The 16,262-nt window shown below is 46.0% G+C and overlaps 2 protein-coding genes and 2 non-coding genes across 4 annotated transcripts; 2 read left to right on the forward strand and 2 right to left on the reverse strand.

Annotated features, from left to right (window-relative positions):
* The first annotated feature begins 113 nt into the window (after positions 1 to 113).
* On the forward strand, positions 114 to 2,022 carry LOC115331357 (zinc finger protein 79-like). Its single transcript, XM_042286723.1, has one exon. The coding sequence runs from the start codon at positions 1,342 to 1,344 to the stop codon at positions 1,873 to 1,875; it is 534 nt and encodes a 177-aa protein (XP_042142657.1). The 5' UTR covers positions 114 to 1,341; the 3' UTR covers positions 1,876 to 2,022.
* Positions 2,023 to 3,873: 1,851 nt separating this feature from the next.
* On the forward strand, positions 3,874 to 11,431 carry LOC8040873. The gene is made up of 6 exons (XM_042287064.1): positions 3,874 to 3,891; positions 5,048 to 5,228; positions 6,054 to 6,140; positions 6,930 to 7,123; positions 7,649 to 7,808; positions 11,232 to 11,431. The coding sequence occupies exons 1-6, from the start codon at positions 3,874 to 3,876 to the stop codon at positions 11,381 to 11,383; spliced, it is 792 nt and encodes a 263-aa protein (XP_042142998.1). The 3' UTR covers positions 11,384 to 11,431.
* Trnaa-ugc lies at positions 4,070 to 4,141 on the reverse strand. Its single transcript has one exon. It is a non-coding gene; the product is annotated as a tRNA-Ala (tRNA).
* On the reverse strand, positions 4,678 to 4,749 carry Trnaa-cgc. Its single transcript has one exon. It is a non-coding gene; the product is annotated as a tRNA-Ala (tRNA).
* Positions 11,432 to 16,262: the final 4,831 nt, after the last annotated feature.

Below are 16,262 nucleotides of genomic sequence, written 5' to 3' on the forward strand. Positions count from 1 at the left end.
ACGTGCCGTTTGGCCGGTCGCTCAAATGTTGTTTGATGGAAATGACATTAAGTTGCCTATCTGAGAGACAAAGGACATTTTGCGGGGTGTGGGGGGGGGGGGGGCACCTTCTAGATTGTCCTGCTGTTATGCGCATGGAGTGTAGCTTTTATATGCGATTTCTATCAGCACTGGGAGGGGATAAGCGAAAGCCTGAAAAACAGACTTTCGTTTCAGCAGAAATAGTAGCATCGATTACAGTGACATGCGTTCATACTTGAATGACTTGCACCCGCTGCTGCATCTTGTTTCTGTTGGGTACTGCCAGCTCTGTGTTGTTGTCACGAATACATGTGGTTTTACATACTTCTGCAGTTGTGTATCTCAACTGCTCGGTGCTGCGTGGTTAGTTATAATCGCCAGTAGTGAGGTCTGTGAAACATACCTTCTTCATAGCGTATGGTTGCAGCCAGTATTTCAAAGAGGGGATTTGTTTTTTCGGGGCACTACTCTTTGTTTCACCTCACGATGGGGTGCGGGCAATTCTACGAGCCATCGAAGCCATTCTAATGTCACATGACCTTCGAGAGGGGTGCAACGATGCGCAAAGTGCATAGTTGTACGTTCACGGCGCTGGGATGGCTCGTAGTACCCGCTGCTGTTTGTCGTAAGCTGAAACGGAGTATATGTGGCTCGGCGAAGCATTAGCTACCCCTCCAAAGCTTCCAGGAGGTCTGTTTTCGACTTCCAGCCAGTCTTGGGCAGTGACGCATTACTGAAACTTCATTCCCTTTTTTGGTAACTTTGAACTGTGACGTGCTACCTTTTCGAAGTGTTACCTGTAGCTGCACTGAGACAGCAAGTAAGGCTAATTGGCTGTACATTCTTGAGGTAAAACACCTAAAGGCAGGGACGGAAAAGAGATGCTTACAGGACATAGCATTGTATCCTGTTAGCATCTATTTTCTTCTCTTTCTGTCTTTAGGCGTTTTACTTCAAGATTACATGTGTAGTTGTAATACTTTTTCGGAAGTAATGGCGTTACTTCTGTCATTACTTTTGACAGTTTTTTCAGCATTGAATGAGTACAATCTAGACATTCCTCGTGCTTTTCAAATGATGTATTTCCACATTTTGACTGTCATGTTTGTCTTGTGTCAACTTGCATGAAATTTACTTTTTACTTCCACTTTCTGTAACAAACTGAGGGGGCGATTTCGACTTTATTTTTGTAGTTTTATGAAAAAGCACCCTTCTAAAAGTAACTGTAACAAATTCCTTTTCCATTGCTGTAACTGTAATAGTAACTATGCTACTTGTATCAAAAAGTAACTGCATTTAATTACTTTTTGAAAGCAACTTATGCAAAACCGCTTTCACCGCAAGTTGCTACGACTCCAAAGGCACATCGCGCTCACTGCCCGACCCGCACGCGCAGGTGTCCCGCCCCAGCCCCGGCGTCCGTACAGCTGCACCTACTGCAGCTACACGTCCAACAAGGGCTCCAACCTGTCCAAGCACAAGCGCATCCACACGGGAGAGCGCCCCTACCGTTGCGAGCACTGCCCCAAGTCCTTCAGCGACCGCTGCAACTTCAAGCAGCACCTGCGCATCCACGCCAAGGAGCGCCGACCGTTCCAGTGCACCCGATGCGCCCTCACCTTCAGGCACCAGGCTGAACTGTTCCAGCACACCCAGTCGCCGGTTGCGGCCGGCCGCTATCCGTGCGGGGAGTGCGGCCTGGCACTGGACTCCAAGTGCGCCCTCGCTTTACACCTGCACTCCCACACGCCCGTGGCCACGTTCCAGTGCGCCTTCTGTCCCACGTCGTTCACGCGAGAAGTGAACCTGGCCAAGCACATGCACATCCACACGCGCGGCTCGCCTTTCAAGTGAACAGGGGAGATGGTGCTTTCTTGTGTGGGGATCGAACATTATGAAAAATGCTAGATTTATATTGATCTTTAATAGATGTAGTCGGTGTGCACAGAATCTGTTTCCGTGGCACTCATTAAGATATTTAGGGGATAAAAGCGCTAAAAACGACGGACGAGTAGGAGAGACACACACCACAGAGCACAGCGCTCTGTGGTGTATGTCTCTCCTACTCGTCCGTCGTTTTTAGCGCTTTTAACCCCTAAACATGTTCAACCAACTAGCCCAAATCCAAACCCTTCGGCATTCTTTAAAGTTTCTGGTGGACGCTGCAGTTTTTTTTTTCTTTGGTAGGTTATTTTATTCTGACCTCTCTACTTTTTTATGTGATGGTGGGCACGTCTTGGATTTCTTGTGTCTTCCCATAAACTGTTAGAATGCAAATGCTGAATGCTCTAATGCCGAACGCCGGCGATCGGCATTTGCATTCGAACCATTAGTGAAGCCACTGTGGTAGAGAGAAAGCCAGCTAGTTGTTGGTCTAACCACTAATTGGCGCTGTGGAGGAATGTTTAGCTGTTGTGAGTCAGCGCAGGTTTATCCTGTGTTCCTTCTTTTTGTCCTGACCCTTTGAGCGCTGTGTTTCATAAGATTCAGTGATTCTCAACTAGCCCAACTTACCACCTCGTTGCAGGGGTAAAGAAAAAATCTGGAAGACCCGCCATTTTTTTAAATCTTAAATACGAGAGCTTTAATTTATAACCCCCCCCCCTCCCCCTCCCAACGCATTCCCAGGCTAAAACCAACACCCCGCGAGAATTTTTTACTCAAAGTAGTACACCAAGTATACAGTTTCCCAGACATATGTTATGACTCCTCCTCCCCCCAGATTGAAAATTCTGGATAATAAGTATAATAAAATAATTTTTATTAGCGACAGTAGTGGTACTCTAGGTGCCTCGCAAGGCTAGACAGATAAACATGGGCCTGTACGCATGATTGTCTGCTAGCAAAAATATTAAAAATATCTGGTAAAATACATGCATTTACGGACCCTGGGTACCGCAGCTACCATAAAATAACGAGCATACACCCAGTTCACGATGAGTGCCTACCCGCTACTTCCTAAATGTTTGAATAACAATAGACGTATCAAGTGCTCGCCCCAGCATACTTCTAAACCCACCTATCTAACCAAGGTGCTTCTCCTCATCAGCCACTTCTCCCAAGCACCCCGGTGCAACGTGGTGAAGCCCGTTCTTTTGGTGCCCCTTCAGCATTTTTGTTCTTGGACCTGGCCCTTCCACCAGTCTTTCAAGATGATCTCCCAATTTTGGATGGGTGCCTATTCGGTATTTCACAGTATACTCTGTTTCACCGTCAGGCGAGGCACAGCCAAAGGTGTGAAAGACGGAGAAACACGAAAAATGCAAGGTTACGGGGCAGACTCACTGCGCTCGGATTTGTTTGTTCCATGATTGCGCAAACACTGAGATAACAAACGCCATGTGACAGTCCGCTTTTGATGCTGCTTGATTGGCCCTGTTGACCCAAAACATCGGCTGCGCCCTGACAAAGTGTAACGAAGTTTAGATCTCGTTGACTCCATTGTGCGGCAGTGACCTGTATTGAGCATTCATTGTTTTTGTGCCCATTTTGGACTATCTTCAGTTCCCAAGTACAAACCAAGGAGCCTTGTTCTCCTTCTTCACTGGCACAAAGGAGGTAAGCAGAGAGAAGACCAAATGCTCTCAAACTGCTATGTCGACAGGTGGCAGCAGTTAAAAAAGATCACTGACTGTCTGGCGCTCTAGTAAGTCTGGAAATGTCAAGCCAGCCAAAATATTATGAGATATTGGTGAAGAATTTTAGTTTCTTTTAGTCTTTCTTAGCAACATTCCCCCAACTAATTTAGTGCCAAATAAAAAATAAATAGCATCACGATAGCAGTAGTGTCATTAATTCCTGCAGCATGTTGCTTTGATTTGGGCTTAGGGGCACTTTGCTTTAATTTTGAGAATGTGCAGCGATTTACAGGTGTCTGCCTAATAAATTATGAAGTGTATGGATATGTGCAAAATTACATAACTGCAAAAGAAAAAAAGAAAAAAGGGAAATCCCAGTATAGAACGATCATCACTTCTCATTTGTCCCTATTTGTACAAACTTGATTTGTACCAAGCTGAAAGCCTCTTTTGGGCAAAACAAAACAATCTGGAGGTGCCGGGGATCGAACCCGGGGCCTTTCACATGCAAAGCGAACGCTCTACCACTGAGCTACACCCCCACATGTAACAGCTGACTCTACAAGTTACATCTGGCAGGCTGCTAGAGTGCATTATTATTTTATTTTCATGTGCGTGGTTATGGGTTCTAGTAGGGCACACCGTGGTAGTGGTGATGGATTATTCGCGCTTCCTTTATAACACATATTGAGTTTCTCCTCACGAAAAACACTCGAACGTGTTTTGCTCGAACGGTCCGTCCACTGGCAGAAGGATACAGAAAAATAATTATAGCAATAAAATACCATATCCATTAAGACCACCATATCCTAAATTTTCTGTGACGTTCAGCCGGTTTGGACTAGGTATTCTCAGTCAGAATATTTGTTACAGTCCTGCAAAGTAGCATACACAACAAAACTAGCCAAAATCACCTTAAAAAAGGGAAAGGGGGGATTGACACAAGCGAGGGGCAATCAATATCACCATTACAAACAAAACTCTGACACGTTTCTCGGGTGCAGAAAGTAATTTACGATGCTTGTGCTATCCAAAAAAGTTGCCCAAATAAAAACACACACACAACAAAAAAAACATATGGAGGTGCCGGGGTTCGAACCCGGGGCCTTTCACATGCGAAGCGAACGCTCTACCACTGAGCTACACCCCCAGACGAAGTTTGACCTTCAAAGTGACATCCTAAGTCTGTATTGTTAGAGATTTTCGCGATAGCTTTCGGTGTGGTTCGTTAGGTAATATTGTTTAACGGAGCACTATTAATTGACCTGAGTATACGCACTGCTTATAATATATTTGTAGTTTCCGAACACTCAGGTCTTCACTGGTCGAGCATCTAACAACCGGATGACTGCATCGCTATCGACATCTTCAATGGCGGCGCCCGACTCTCTAGTCCCTCCGCTTCTTTTCGATTTCCTGCTTGTGCCCGCGTTGCTAACTTATCATAGCTCACGGACGTGCTGTCGTTGCAAGTCAATGCTTTCATCTCCCAGAGACTGCTTTTCTCTGAGCTTGACTTTTTACTGCGGTACGACCGTCGGAACACACAGCGCTCGCGCTGGTCAGTCGGAGTTTCCGAGCTCCAAACCGCCGGGGAGAGGCAAGTTCGAAATGCGAAGAAGCCTTCAGGTAAGTGCGCTAAGTGCTGACCGCGACAGCACGGAGTGGCGACTAGGCTAGCCTGCAGAAGATATAATTTTCCGTGCTAATTTTCTGCAGCTAGCTGCTGCTTGAGATAAATGAAGTGTTTCCGTTTCGTCACTCGTCGGTCGGAGCGGATGCCGCTAGTGTTTCCGTCCCGACGTTTTGATGTCTCTGGCGGAAATAAATTTTACAGACAATTCAGACCTCGTACGGGACACACGACCATACCAGAGAAAGCGAACGGTCGTCCCAATATTTTATTTGATAGTTAAGGGACGGGATGTTATTGCTGAAGTTTTGTCTTATGCCTCTTTACCATTCCAGGCTGGAAGACTACGCAGGCCATGAGAAACCTCGCAGTGCCGGGCAGTCCTCCTACCAGTTTCTGATGATTTTGTGCGTTGCTTAGATATCCTAGCGAATGCGGATTGTGAAACAAAGTCTCGGGAATGTAGCTGGAGCACATGCTTGAAACGAACGAATGTAACATTGAAGCTGCAAAATTTTTGAACCGAAACGATACATTTATTTCACGAGCGTGCTCCACAAACATGAATGAATCCAAAAAGAAATCGTTCTGGAAAATACTTAACTATGCGTTCAGGTTTCCAGTCAGAATGTGTTGCTCCATGTGTTTTGTCAAGCAACGCATGAAATGTGCTGGATGATGTCTTCACTGCCAGAAGAGTCACAAGCTCTGACGGCTCAGTTCCTGGGGAATGTATCCATAACCGAGACAGTCTTAGTCAGACAAAATCTTCTTATGGCAAACAGACTGTTTTAACGATTCTTCTTTTCTGTTTCCCACAGATGAGCAACACTGGCCCTCAGAAAAGCGTCTACACCAGCTGCATTCACCTTATGCAGATTGCGAAATTACGAAGTGTTCTCTCTGCAGTGTGTAACGGTTTCCAGATGTCATCCGTAAACAGTGGCATTTTAGATAATTTATGGAATTTGTGTAGTGGTTGCATTAATGCATCTGGTGGTATCTAGTTTGAACAACCACGTGCGGATGTATGGGCTGCTCCGTTCCTAGTGTTTTTGTACTGTCCACCGATGCACACTGGAGAACTGCTCCTGCAAGCCAAGCAAGCCGGCATGCCTACTGAAAGTTGCAAAATCGACTGCAGCTGTTTTTGTCGGATATTCTACAAAGGCCTCCAAAATTTACGGCATATTTGGGAATGTTTCTTTTTTTTCTCCTGGACTTTTAGGGATATAATTTTGCAGATTGTGTTGTGTGTTGTAAGTAAGCAGGAATGTTGTTTTTCCAATGTTATTCTGTTGGGATGTTCTTTCACATCCACCAATCCTCAACAGTATCTTAAGAGCTACCTAATTTTTGTTTTTCTAAATAATGCAACAAAGCATTATTTTTCTTGCATCAGTGATGCTGAAATAGGGTGGTCATGATTGCTTTGTTCTGTATACATTTTGCGTACAATGTTTGACTGATTCATTGCTGATTTTTTAGTGGTACCGAAACCATAGTGAGACATTTTAGTTTGAAGTCTCTCGTAATCAGAAGTCAGAAAAGTGCAGTTCATGTCCAAGGAACTACTCGGCAAACTCTGCTGTGGATCGGGATTTCGCAGTCTCGAAATTTGGATTCAGCTGCACGATACGCAGGATCGATAAGTCCCTGCTACGGTTGAGTACTAAGTGACCAACGGGCTCACGCAGGGTTTGAACGCATGATGCTGAGCCTGCTGAGCGAGATTCACGCGATGCAGCAGAGGAACGTGGAAATGCTTCGATCGGTGATGAACAGCAGTCCAGCCGAGGTGGCCTCCACCCTGGTTGCCGGCCCATTCAAGACGTGCGGGGAGCTGCGTGCCTTCGACACCACTCTCGTTGGCGACAGGAAAGCTGCCTTCGTGAGTCGCTTTGTCCTTTTCTGTATACCGTCACTGGGTTTGTTTTTGCTAATTTTGCAGCTTGGAAAATATTGCAAAAAATTTACGACACCTGTATATAACCTTGTGGTACAAAATACATAGCATACCACTCTAAATCGTGAAGTTTTGCGTCTGCGAAACATTCTCGAAACCCAGACTTTGCAAAATTCACAGAATATTGAGGCCAATATTCAGTGCCAACCTGAATAGGTAAAGAGAAGAAAAGTATTGATGTTGCATCTGCGCTGTCTGCGTCGTGCAGTGTGCACTGTCGGCCTTGGGAGATTCGACACTGGTTCATTGTTTGCCATGATAGTTTCGTCCCTGTAATGTGCGTGAAGAAATAACTTTCTCCAAACTTTGTCACCGGCTTGCACCTCGAGCATTTGCCAACCGAGTGCAGAAGTAAACAAATTTGATTCCTCACTTCATTAGGGTATTTTTGGATTCTTGGGAACGAGGTCCAGTCTCGAAGCTTGTTTTGATCCAACCCGTCTCAATCAGGCCAAGGAGTTGCAAAGCCTGCAAGGGAGCAACGTCGGCTCCACGACGCGCAAGATCATGGCTTACCTAATGACGGACGAGGTGGCCTCACTCTTCTCCTGGCTCGGCCGCAAGGGCAAGGCCAAGTTCTGCGAGCTCAACATGGCCAGTGCCATTGTCCGTGAGTGGAGTTTCACTCGCTTTCAAACTGAACTGTTTTTCTCTAGATTGTATAAACGCGTAATCACCTCTCCGTGATAGACCCTTTCCAAAGCACGCTCCTTTTAGTAGCTGCTGTGCCAAGGGTTGCGTCAGCGTTCGACATAAACTTGGCGGAGCTCGCACAGAGAACAAGCTCTCCGTCGACGTTCGGCGAGGACTCAAATCCATTCGCAGGCTTTGCACCCAAGAAATGGTGACCGCCATTGTTGCTTGATGGGGTCTTGAAACGGGTCTGTGGTGGCAGAAATTGGTGGATGACTAAAAAGTATGTTCCTCAAAGACGGTAGAGCACGAAACGCTGCCGATTTGGCGTTTACTTCGTTTGTCGTGCGGCTCTTGCTAATTTATTTAGAGTGGGAAGTCACCCACTTTCTTTCTATTTTTTATCAAACATTTATACACATTTGGTACATTGCAGGTGGCCTACGTCGATGTTATTAATGTTGACTTATGCTTTATTTACGCTTCCATGTTTTTTTTTAATTTTCTGCGGACTAGTTTATTATATTTCCACATGACTTGAAAACTGCAGGAGTGTTCAAGGCGGCTGTAGCAATTTCAAAATGAAAGGAACTTGCCTTTGTAGTCTCAGTGTGGTTCACATTACCATAAACACTGATTGTCGAGCATTGTACACCCTCTGGCTCGGTGTGATCAGTGCTGTGCCTTTTTTAAGTACAAAATATGGGTCTGGCTCATTGGTTTTTGCCTAAAGTCACGGTCCCGCTGCCAATACATCATACAAAAGACATATTTGAAGCACACAAATTCACGATGCAAACATGGAACACTCTTGGGCTGTGGCCGCAGCTAATTATGTCATCATGTCTTTAGTGAACACCGTGTTTTTTGTAGGGTGTATAAGTACATATGAGCGAAAGGACTGCGACTTAAAGAGACACTGCAAGGAAAAAAAGTTTTCTTTTTTAAAAGGCATAAATGGGACATATATTTTTACAATAATTCTTTCACATTTTTTTTTTGCACTATATTAATTTTGTTAGACGCAAATTAGGCGGAGGTCATGGCCCTCTCTAACCCCCCCCCCCCCCCCCCCCCCACAAATCAGTGGTCCCGCCCATAACTACTGAACTGGCTTGGCTGCTCGACCGAACATGCTAACAAGTGTAGAGTCTCCCTTTTGCGACAACTGGTGCATCTTGTTCTGGGGGTCTAACACCGCCTGCTAGTCGTGCGAGCAGACGCGTGGCAGCCTCTGGCATCGTTTGTTATTTCACTGCCGTCTACCGTGTGCAATGCCCATGAGACGCAGACACGAAAGCTGCAGGTCGGCGTCCATCTGCTATTTTGCCCCTGTCTAAAAAACGTCTGCAACGCTCGGACGACACAACCATGAAAGCGGCGTTCTAGCGTTCCATCATGCACAAGCCATGGCTCAATACAAGCACATGTCAGCATCTATCGGATTTGCGGTAATGAGCGACCGAAGCGCTAAAAATCATGGAAATAAATATGTAGTCCTTCCAGCATTAGTTTTTTTGTTTTTTTTTTACATGGCATTTGCGAGCACGGTGGTTGAGCGTTTTAACGCAGAAATAAAACGCTCAGCGTTACTGTTCTTGTTTTTTTTTGTGTGTTTTTTTTTACGTTCCATTTGCGAGCACTGTGGTTGAGCATTTTGATGCACAATTAAAACGCAACGTAAAAATATTCGCTTTAGCAGGCCAGGTGCACTGCAAAATTTGAAAGCTACTTGCCTTTCGAGGCGAAATGACGGGAACATACTTAGACAAACTTGATGCAAGCCGAACGCCTAATTGCCTCCAACCAAATGGCTCGCTAATTTTTACCTGTGTAGGTACCTTCCCGTTAACGAAACCATGGTCGCAATCACGACGGTTGCACAATTCAGAAGAGAATTAGGGCTGCTTTTGTGGGAACCAACATCTTTATTCAGCATCAACAAACGCAAAGAAGGCAATCAAGCCAGATCAATCAAAATAGTTGATCTGGGACTCTAAGCTTAGGTCAGTCCCACTACAAGAACAAGCATCCGCACAGCGCTTCCGAAGGTGCATATTTGCGGCAGTTTTTTTGCAAACTACGTCGGTTTGGAAGATCTATCCTGTAAACAACTCTGTGAACTCAAAACCATTTGCACTCATAAAAACTGACGATCTCAACGGAAAAAAAAAGCTCGTTCTGCACTCCGCAGATTCCAGCAGCCATGTTTTTTAAAGTTTCACACGAAAGCGGGAGAAGCAATCTCGGAATACATTTGAAAGCAATAATGACTCTGTCTTGAATATTTGCTTCTCGGACAAAAGAAACCTGTCGGTTAAAATTATGGCACGGAGATACAAATTTACAGCCAACCTTTCACATGTCAATCATCGCTCCAGCCAATGAGGTATGTAAGCACGGGGCGGGGATCAGCGGGCCGCAACCTCCACATTTTGCATCTAAATTGCGTCTAACAGCGCAAATATTGCTTAAAAACATTTTTTTTTGTGGTACAATTTTTTTTTATATACATCTTTTAATGATTTTTTTAAAAAGATATATTTTTTCTTTGCTGTGTTCCTTAAGAAGGCAACATAATAATAATAAGAAAATAAAAAAAAAACTGCGCACACAGGACAGGACAACAGGAGAAAACACATAGAACACACAAGCGCTGACTCGCAACTGATAATAATAGACCAACACACGGAGCTGACGTCACGCAGCTGCGGTGGCGCTGTCGACAGCACTGCGCATGCGCGGACGCTTCACTCCTTCCAATTTTGGTTTCTGCACGCGCGCAGTGCCCACACCTGGTGTGGGCCAACGTGGGCTTGTTTGTAAACAGTGTGTCGGTCTATAAGAAGAAGAGGAAAATGGCGTCCATACATAAATGAGAAAAGAAAAGGACGGAGCGCAATACATTCATACTATAAATATTTACAGAATTATTAAAAAAACCAAGAAAATTAAAAGACAACTATCAATGCACACGTGTAGGGCAGATGACAGGTTCAGCTAAGACTTGGTCGTTACAAGCACTGCCTAGGAAGAGCACTTCCTTCTCATACAGCGTTATTGATGGCTCGCTAACAGAACACTCCCTTAATTTTTCCATATGGTACGCTTCCAGGATTTCCCTGGTGCTTGGATCTGGAAATATTCCTGAAATTGTTGTTTGTACAAACTTCCAACGTTGGTGTACACCAGCATGTCTGATGGTGCTGTGGAAGATGTCTTCCTATAGTGGCACGTAGGGAATAGCATTGTTCTTGGAGGCAGTCAATGACACACCGTTCAGTCTGTCCCACCTAACTTTACCGCATGTAAGGGGTAACTGTGTAAGGGGTAATCAGTACTAACTGGCCCAACTGGCCACGTTTACTCCGACTCGAGGGGACACTTTGGGTTTGCCCAGATGTGGTGAAGAAGTGCCACTCCCTGGGCGCGAACCTCGAGGTGGAAGAGACCATGAAGGCTTGGCTACGCCACGCTCCTGGACGCTGTCGTAACCCGGCGCTTCTTGTGCCGGCGGCCGTTCCAGCCCTCCAGCAAGCGAAGAACATTTGAGGAGGGGAGGGTGGGAGGAAAGTGCTGTGTTATCTTGAGAATAAAGATCTGCTATTGTTGCTTGCCTTGTCAGTGTCTGTCTTTGTTAGAAAATGAGGGTGTACCCTTTCAAACACCCTCGCTTCCCCTGCCGGTTCTTGTGGAGGGTGAGACTGTTTTGTTTCTTCTGTTGGCAGTAGAATCGCCCGAATTGTCCAGTCCAGGGGTTTCAAACACCCGGCCCGCGACTCTCTGCGACGCGGCCCGCAAGCATCCCGCAGCTGCGAACCCCCGTTCCGATGCCTCGAGCGCGCCTTGCGCCATAAATAATAGTTTTGTATCTTCGATTCATTTCCGCTCAAAAGGGAGCTCTGCCCATATTACCTGTTCATGCATTTTGCACTATTTTGTTTTCTTTTGGACTGAGCGTTGCTTCGTCTAAATATATGCTTATCAGCCCTCTGGCATGTAGGTCAATCGGAATGGCAACCGAAATGGCAGGCTAAAAGTGCCAAAAAAATTAGGCACTTTTTTTAGAATGCCCGGCATGAGATGAAATCACCCAGCTATGAGCTCTGGCTTCTAGATGTCGGACAATATCTTTAAAATTAAAGTATTTTCTTATAATGCTGCTACAAAAATAGACAGGAAAGCAAATACCGCCCGTATGAGGAGATATTTTTTTTTCTGTTGAGCCCAGTAAATTGTGCGACAGGGCAAGGATGGTGTGCTTGCTCCAGTACGTTGGTGTGGTGGTGTTTTAAATCTTGTAACATCAGGTGAAGGCCCAAGGTAGTCGTATATGCCAATCAAAATCTAAAAATGGCAAAACGGTGAGCCTGCAAAAAGCACAAGGTTCCTTGTCTAGAAAATACCGGGGATGGGGGATCGGTGGCCGAGTGGACTAGCGCACGCCAACTCGGAGCACGTGGAGCGAAAGCTCGCGCTGCAGAACTTAGGGATCCTGGATTCAACCCCCAGCCCCGCCCATTTCTGTCTGGATGAGCATCTTACCGGTGTGCGGTCGTGTATCACTACTGCGTGAGTAGTACTGCACTGGCTAATTCTCTTACCTACTGCTGGGAGACAAGTCGCCCATTGAGGCAGACTAAGTTCTGGGCTGTATAAACACACACACCCCAATTTGTATTTTTACAGTGGAGCTGTGTAAAGGCTAGTTTCCCCAGTTTCGTGTACGTCACCAAATAAACGTGGACGCAAAACACTGGACAGCTACCGCCATCTATGAGCGACTCATAGGTGGCGGCAACCTTTCCAGCCACTTTGGTTTTCACAAGAGTGGGAAAGATGAATTTCTCTAGGCATCATCCTAGAAGTCGTCCTAGACGTCGTTTGAGAGGCTGTCCTCGAGGTCGTTCTTGAGGTCGTCCTTGAGGTCATCCTAGACCTCAAGGAAGTCGTCCTTGAGGTCGACCCACCATAGTACAGCTTCGCTGGTCTTCCTTCTTCACCGGAGTGGAAAGGCTGTTTTTTTTTTTTAGAAAATATGTGGTGTATTTTTAGGACATTTGGCTGCTTTGCAACGTGAAACAGCCCTGCTGTTTGTTTGTTCAATTTTTTTTTTTTGTACCAAAAGCAAACTGTGTTTCCCTTTGGCCCTCGTTTTTTCGGGGGTGGGCTATCTGGCCCCTACTTTCGTGGGACGCCTGGTCTTGGTTTTTGATGATTCAGCGCACACATTCAGATAATTTTAGCCTTTTCTGATTTCTCAGAATCGGAAGTTGAAACCTCAGGATCCCGATGACTCCTATCTTGTTGATTAGGGTAATATAACCTCGCTATTAGTGGTCGGAGAAAGAAAAAATCTTGCAATACTACCGAAACAGGGCTTAAGGGGACTCTGAAAAGAAAAGATTTTTTTTTTTCTTTTTGTAAACAGTCTGGTTGGGAAACACGCATAAAAAAAAAAAAGAATACGTGAAAAATAAAATTGGAGCAACAGTGACGGCGCGAGATTTATTTTGAATTCTGCTCGCAAAGTCTATGACGTCATGGAATGGTCATGCACTCTCTCCACCTCAACGTGATGGCCAAGCCGATATGCCTCTCCTCCATGTGGCCTAAATGGCGAGAGGAAAGACTAGTGGAGAGGAGGTGACTACCGACTAAATCGTATCTCGCGCCGTCAATATTGCTCTAAAAACTTCTTTTTTTTTTTTTCGCATAAGATTATTTTTTGAAACGCGTGTCCCAACCAGCGATGGACGTCATACATTGCGTTCACTTGCGCCGCTCGCTTTCAACAGCGTCTTCCACTTCAGGTTGCATTGCCATTTTTCACGCCCTTATTCAGTTTCGCCTGCCTGTTTGGATTGGCAGTTTATCTGTCGAAATGCCTGTCACCAAAGATAGCTCAGCCACAAACGAGCTGAAACCACATCTAGAAGTCGAGGCCTGCTCCTCCTCCCCAGACGTCATCTCTAGTGGATCCACACAGCTCTGCGTACCTTGCGTCAGTATTGCCGCCAACGCGTCTTGCTGCGTTTCACAACGTGCGCAACGCTACCACATGTCTGCAGCTGGGCGACTCTCGTGTTTGGGGCGGGTCGGGTATTCGCTAAAGATGGCGTCATTTTCAGGTCATGTCTTCTATGTGGGATTGGCTGGAGGTCCATTGCCAGGGAAATGAGAGTGCCTGAGCTCAATAGAAGATAAAGAAACCTTAAGTTGAAACTCCACATTTTTTCTCAGTTTTACTTTTTGGCAGGTAATCGTTCTCTATCGTTCTCAATGCGGAAACACCTGCTCCGTAATACTTCTTAGCTACAAGATAATATTTAATATCTTTGTTCAGAGCAGCAATTCAGAGAAGTATTTAAATGAGTTAAGATCGAAAAATTAACCTGATAAAAATTTTTTTTTTTTCCAGTTTTGCACTTCGTAGCACTGAATAAGCCGTTTAGAGACGGTGCAGGAAGCTCAGGTGATATCATTTTGCTCTGTCGCGAACTGTTTCAGCATTTCGGAGGACAGAAGGCAGTTTCCTCCGATGTAAGGTAAAGCTAGCCTATTTAGTGTCCCTCTATACAGGTAACATTTTGTCTTGGGTCGTTTCGTCCGAGACCGACTCGTGTACACCCCATGCGCGAAACCGCACACGCAGCTTTTCCACAGTTCGGCTTGCACGTTTTATTTATCAACCAGAAGGTTCTCAGGGTAAAAGGTTCGCTAAGATAAGAAGCACAACGTTCAAAAGCCTCTTCTGCGCCTGTTTTCGCATCGAACCGCCCCGAGCACCCTTGACCACTGCGTCAACGCGTGACCGTTTTCTATTCGCTGACTTCCGTGGTCAGATACGAGTCGAACGTATCTTAACCGTCACAGGTCCCTTTTGGTGGGAGCGTTGGGAATTCCATCTCCACAAGTCTGAACGTCGTGCTGCGAGTCCCTGTTGCCTCGACGCATCATCTAGGTCTATTCCGGGGAGACAATGGATCCGTCGTACCTTCCCAAAGTGTTGCGTAAGCTCGGCGACGGGGTCGAGAAGAGATCCACCAGCTACTTGAAAAACGAATCAAAGGTCATGGTGATCTACAGCGGCGGAACCATTGGCATGGTACGGGACGAAGATGGAGGCAAGTACCCATATACGACGTCTTTTTTTTTTTTTTTTTGCGAAAATAAGGTTTGCATCGCTGAACGCCTAGTTTCCGGCCAATTGTAGTGCTGGTGCGGTAAGGACCAGGTGCCAAAGTTTATCAACTAGCCGTTATCTTAACCAAAAGTTATGTGGTTTTCGGAAACTTTCGGCCGCCACTGATCATACAAAAACTGTCTGCAAACATGTTCGGAGCATAGACATGTATGGGGTAAACATGCTTGAGGCATGCCCTTAGATAATTATGTTTTTAGGTTTGCATTGAACACCGGAACACTGTCGTTTGTATGATGTGCTGCCTAAAGCTGCAATCTCACTGCGGCTCAAAACAAAAGACCCGAAGACAACTGCAGCCAGCATGCTTTATGGGCAAGAGCACCGAACACTTCCATTCAAACGACTGCGGGGCACATAAAGAAGCGAGTCAATCCGCGGGCAAAGGCAGACATAAATTTCATTGTTTCCTCAGGCTCACGATCCGGCTGAAATGGACATCCGTGTGGATTTTCGATCTATTCGGTAAGACAGTATACGTAACGACGGAGACGACACTGGGTCCAAAACAAGATATAAGAATAGCGACATTCAAAACCTCTCTTCATGGCCAACAAAAAGGAAGAGCCCAGTCTTACGAGCTTGGGCCAGCGTTTGGTCCCGAGCGAGCGGCAAGCCAAGCGGACAGGTGGAGCTGCCGCGCGAGCACCTACCGTCGAATGCATGGACCCGTCTTTCTGCCCCAAGTTGTTGCAGAGTCTTCCCAACGAAATCATTAGGGCGTGGGACAGCTTTCTGAAAAACCAAGAATCTAAGGTGATGGTGATCTACTCTGGCGGAACCATCGGCATGGCGAAAGACGTGCATGGAGGCAAGTAGCTCTCATTTCGCATCATCCAAGCTGTCTTTCTTGACGAGCAATAAGCTACTTCACCCACGGCTCGTGCTGATGACCAAGGGGCGAACAACCACACGCATCCTCACTCGATGCCACTAACGGCGACCTTATCTTGGCGTTCGCTATAGACATTTTCAGGCAGCTGGGCGCCGACATAGCCAACCTTCAGTTTTTGTTTCCACTTATTCCGTTCGCTTCACTTCATCACTGCCACAACAGGACAGGTTATTGCCAGTTTAAGTGCTACTGCGTCCTTTAGGCCTTTGTGGAGCCTCGTCAATGCCCGGTTCAGTGGCTCGGTATCTTGGTAAGACAAGAGAAGGTGGGCGATGGCTGCTCAATCTGGTGCGTATTTAAAGCGTCTGTATGCTTGCTTTTACCCAGCAATA

Source organism: Ixodes scapularis, unplaced genomic scaffold (genome assembly GCF_016920785.2).
Source record: "Ixodes scapularis isolate PalLabHiFi unplaced genomic scaffold, ASM1692078v2 PGA_scaffold8__174_contigs__length_109621045, whole genome shotgun sequence".
NCBI lineage: Eukaryota > Metazoa > Arthropoda > Arachnida > Ixodida > Ixodidae > Ixodes > Ixodes scapularis.